The sequence below is a fragment of the Belonocnema kinseyi genome, chromosome 7 (assembly GCF_010883055.1).
Source record: "Belonocnema kinseyi isolate 2016_QV_RU_SX_M_011 chromosome 7, B_treatae_v1, whole genome shotgun sequence".
Classification (NCBI taxonomy): domain Eukaryota; kingdom Metazoa; phylum Arthropoda; class Insecta; order Hymenoptera; family Cynipidae; genus Belonocnema; species Belonocnema kinseyi.
In genome coordinates, this window is record NC_046663.1 from 63,755,088 (window position 1) to 63,760,449 (window position 5,362).

Genomic DNA, 5,362 nt, shown 5'->3' on the forward strand with positions numbered 1-5,362 from the left:
CAAAGTAAGTAACGAGATAATTCTAAAAGAATGTGGTGCAGAAGAGACGCTAGTAGACACATGGGAAAGAAATCGGTTAAGATGGTTCAGACATGTTGAGAGGATGCCAAATGAACGACTAACGAAACATGTGTATCAAGGTAAAGTAAATGGCAGCGTGCCCAGAGCTAGACCGCGGAAAGAATGGTTAGAATGTGTGAATGAGACCCTAGTTAGAAGAGACATAAGAAGTCACAGAAACACGAGAGCCTGCATGAAAAAATGCATGGACATAAAAGAAGCTAGAGAAGTATGCCAGGACAGGAAAGTATGGCGGCAAATAGTTAATAAATAGAGTGTCAGTAGAGTGAATGACGCCTGAAACAAAAGGCCTTCGCCACTAATGGACCCAAGTGGGGAACCTTACATAACGACTCCGTGAGGTTCTTCGCTTGGGGTGATTGCTAGAGAGATTGATCAGCAGCCTGGGTCGGAGCAGTGTTTCGGAACGAACGTGTTATTTACTTAAATAGCACGAGAATTCTGGATCAATCTGAAAAATCTCTATCCCTTCCACACGCTACTCCTTTCCTCTACCGAGTGAGTCACGCCTACCCCGAAAGGGAAATGGCTTAATGGTGTAATAATAATAACAATATTGAAACTATTTGACACTTTTTTGATGGTTGTTACTATTTTGCTACTATTCCAAATAAAATTACAAGCAAATAATCAACTGAATAGTTAAATTGTAAACAAAAAAGATAGGTTCTCAACAAATTTCATAAATTTCCCCAAACATAGTTGAATTTTCTACTAAATTGTGGAACTTTCAAGCCAAACAGAAGAGTTTTCTACAAACCAGTTAAACTTTCAACCTGGATATAATCATTTGCGCCAGAAAATATAATGATTTATATTTAAACCAAAAAATATTGTAGTATTTCATAAAAAATAGTTTAATATAGCCGAGAAAGACGAATTTTCAATAAAATACTTGAATCCTTCACTAAGATAGATTAATTTTCCACCGTACAGTTGCATTTTTAGCCAAACAAGTTTATTTTCTACCAGAAAAGATAAATTGTGAACAAAATACATATATTTTTTACCAAATAGTTAAATTTGAAACCAAGAAGATTAATTTTCCACCAAAACAGAGGATTTTTTAAAGAAAATACATGAATTTTAAACCAGATAGTTGAATTTTCAAGTAAAGCAAAATTAATTTTTAATAAAAAAAAACTAATTTTCAATAAAAAGGTTCCATTTTTAACCAAAATAAGATTAAATTTCTGCGATAAGAGATGAATTTTTAAATCACAAAGATAAAATCTCGTCAACTTTCAACTAGAAAAGATAAATTTTAAGTTAAAAAAATTAATTTTAAATTAAAAATAATGAATTTACAACAAAATAGTTAAGTTTTCAATCAAAGGAAGTGAATTATTATTATTATTGTCTTTGAATAATACTAGAAAGTTGCGGTTTTTCTTAAATCTTCAACTTTTGGTTCACCTTTCACTTAGAGCAAGGTAATAATAATGCAACTCAACAAACCTAATTGTTCAAACAATTTTTTATTTTTTATAAATATCTGCTCTTAGATAATTGATAGAAAGTGCGATTTTTCCTGAAATTTAAAAATTTGCTTTGGCTTTTTAGTTATAAACGAAGAATAAATAAACACTAGAGAATTATTTTTTAAACAATCTCTTTTCTTCTGAATATATTTTTTTGAAATAAACCAGATATTTGAAATATTCTTTTAATGATTATTTATGCATTATATTAAATGGAATTTTTTATAAAAAACTACAACTTTCTAACGTTATTCTAAGAGAATATTGTTATAAATAATAATAAATGGTTTAAAAAACCGTTAAACAATTCATAATTAACGCCCAAAACTCGCAAAACGCTATTTTTTACATATTGGGTTTGTTTGGGACCCTATAAAACAGACTTATGGGGTTGATATGTACAAAGTAACTTTGATTCGTATTCTATAGATTGTGAAGAGAAATGTTTACTTTCAAATCTATTCAGCTAATATTGACGATTCAGAATAAAATCTACAAAAATAGGGTGGCGATACGGCGGACGATATCAAATTCCTGGCCATTTCCCGGATATGTTTTTCAATTTTCCCGGTCACCTAAAAATAATATATTCATATTTTGCCCAAATTGTAAACATTTATTTTCATTCATGACGATCGTTCTAAACAACCTTTAACACAGCAGAGAAAAATATTGCAAAATAAATGATTTTTAAAATAAAATTATGATTCTTCAACTTAAATTGTTAAATTTGCAACCAAAAAAATGATTTTTCACTAAAAAATATCAATTGTCAACCAAAAGTGAAATAATTACGTTTTATCTTTAAAAAATAAATTGCTAACGAAGAAAGACGAATTTTCAACCAAAAAGATAATTTTTTACAACAAAAATTTAATAATTAAAGTTTTGGTCAACAAAAGAACGTTCAACCAAAGAGAGGAATTTCTAACTACAATTATGAAATATTCAAAACGGAATAATAGTTACATTCACAGTTCAAAATATATATAGAATTTTCAACCAAAAAGGACACTAATTTTCAAGAAAATAGTTTAATTTTCAGAAAAATGTTCCTTTTAGTCCTATGAAAAAAACAACAAGTTTTCTATCAAATATCTCATTTTTCAATGAAAGAAATGATTCTTTAATTAAAATGATGAATCTTCCATCAAAAAATTCAAATTTGTACAAAGTGCATACATTTTTAAACAAATAATTTAATTTCGAAATAAAAAATATCAATTTTCAACCTAATAGTTGAATTTTCATCCAAAAAAGATAAATTTCAACCAAAAATAGAATAGTATGATTTTCCATTAAAAATCTAATTTTGACTGAAAAAAATGGATTTCCAGCAAAATAGTTAAAATTTTTATTAGAACAGTTAAATTTTTAGTTAAGAAAATGATCTTCAATAAAGTAGTTCCTTTTTTAAAAATAGAGGAATTTTCAATTTAAAAGGTAAATCTTCAAACAAAAAAGTCCATTTTTAACAAAAGAGTTTAACTTTTAACAGCAATTAGTTGAATTTTTAACTAAAAAAATGTAAATTCGCAACGAGAATGTAACAAAACTTTCTATTCTAACTCATAACAGGGATTTTTAAAACTTTTCTTCTCCATTCTAATTCTTTTAAATAATTCTCGTTCAATGTAAAAAATAATCTGTTCCAAGTGAAATTATATATTTTTTTACCGAAAAAAAAGAGAAAATGATTGTTGCGGTATGTTTGGAATATCATCAGTTCGATTATCAAACTTGAGTCAGCGAAAAAAAACTCACAGAGCAAAAAATTGCAAAAGGTTTTTCTTATAATGGGAAAAAATAAAAATTCTTTTTGTAATAAAGTATAGATAAAAATGTAGAAAATCAGATTCAAGGAACGTTAGATGCTTTAAAATATATATTTAATTATAATTAATTAATAGAAAGCCTACTATTATAGTTATAAAGTAAGTTTATTAATATTAAGGACCTTAAAGTATATTCTTAATTTATTATTGTAATAAAAACTTTTTCGTTGCATGGGAACAACTACTAACTAATGTCAACAAAAATAAGTACTCTTGTAAAATAATAAGTTATAATTTAATTAGAGTAAACTGATATAATCTTAAAAACTCCATAGTTCCATAAACCTCCAAAACATCCATAAACCGTAAATAAGTAAACAAATCCGTAATCAAATAAACTAAAATTAAAAAATAAATAAAACAATAAAGCCCCGTGACTTTAGATAAAGCAGAAATCGCCTTTCTAAGTTAACCAAAATGCTTAAAATAATGAAAACTTGAATTTTACATCATATATAAATTCCCGGTCATTTTCCGGCCAAGTCGCCACCCTGAAAAACTTATTTTTTTATAGATAATATGAGTTAACCTTCATAGGGGTTGCGGAATCTCTAAATATATTTTTTCCCCGGTAAATAAGCATTGATTTTTTGGTGTGGATTCGAACAAATTTAGGGACGATATGCATGAAAATTCAAAAAAGAATTTGGATCACTTGGATTTTTCTATAACTGTGTTATCTGAACCGCTTTTTTTGTCAATTTTTCCTTTTTTTAAGCAGAACTTGCTTCCATCATTTGATGAGAAATCTGTCTCTGATTGGTGCCAGTCTGCTATTTTTCAGACAAACAAGGTCGACCCGATTAACGATAACTCGACGATCACTAAGAAACCTTTAGGACGGAAAATGCCTTATAATAATTATGGTGCTCTGCCGAGAGATCACCGAGATTCGGGATGAAAGGGCGATCCCAAACGGGAAAATCGGGAAGACCGAGATTGAAAAAGAGACAGAGGAGAATCAAGGGATTTAAGCATGGGCCAAACATTTGTCCACAGTATGGAAAAATTGAGCAGAAATCTTTCCATTCGATGTCTACAAGAAATTTGCATCACCCTTTTCCTGTTCCACCAAACACGAACGACATAGTAAATTTGGATATTGACAATCTGAGTATAATTAATGGTTTCATCACATCAAACCATCTTCTCTAAAACAAGAAATATAAGAAATTTCATTATACATATTAGATATTGGTTTTTATAACATTATTAAACTTTATATCAAATTTTAAATAATAAAAACTGTATCCTCTTACTTTTTCTTCGTTATATAATTTTTCCCTTTGCTGTGGATTACCTCTACACATATAAATACCGAATTACCTACACTGTTAAAAATGTCATGAATTTTAATACACGTTAATACATAAGGTGTACTTGAAAATTAATACATTTGTAAATTAAAATGAACTTAATATGCATTTATATTAAACTTATTTACTATGTAGGGTAAGGGGGGGGGGGCGCAGCGCCAACAAGTCAACAGTCAATGTTTTTTTTAAAGTTAATAAGATGTTGAATTGATCCATTTTTTTCTCATTTCGAGTACTACATTATATCATATAATATTTCTATAAGTATTAATTACATAAAAACAACAATGATTTGGTAATTTAAATATTTCTAACATGCTGTATTTCGTCGGCTTTGCTCCTCACCTGAGGGCAAAGCCATCCGCAGTTTTTTATGAAAATCAAAACATTTAAAGATAAGAAAATATGATGGTTTGCTTCTGTGCTATTTTATGTACTGGAAAAATTACCTTTAAAGATGTCCAACAAGAAGAATAAGTTATTTTGAATGAAAATAGAGATAGCTGTAATATAACCTCTTATTAGTTGACATTTTGCTGAAAATGGAAGTTTTCTTTGGCGAAATAGCTTGGCCCATTTGAGTCTATAAACAAAGTCGATTTGAAACAAAATAGTCTCGGAGATAGTTTGAGAGATTTGGGTCCTTTTC

General features: G+C 28.6%; 1 protein-coding gene across 2 annotated transcripts in view; it reads left to right on the forward strand.

Moving 5' to 3' along the window:
* The window catches only part of LOC117176824 (paired amphipathic helix protein Sin3a-like), a 23,185-nt gene extending 18,632 nt beyond the window's left edge, over positions 1–4,553 (forward strand). Inside the window, exon 6 of one of the 2 annotated variants that reach the window (XM_033367147.1) lies at positions 4,167–4,553. In XM_033367147.1, coding sequence (XP_033223038.1) covers positions 4,167–4,298 — 132 coding nt within the window. In that variant the 3' untranslated portion in view covers positions 4,299–4,553. The remainder of the gene's footprint in view (positions 1–4,166) is intronic. The other variant, XM_033367149.1, reaches the window with a different exon arrangement.
* Positions 4,554–5,362: the final 809 nt, after the last annotated feature.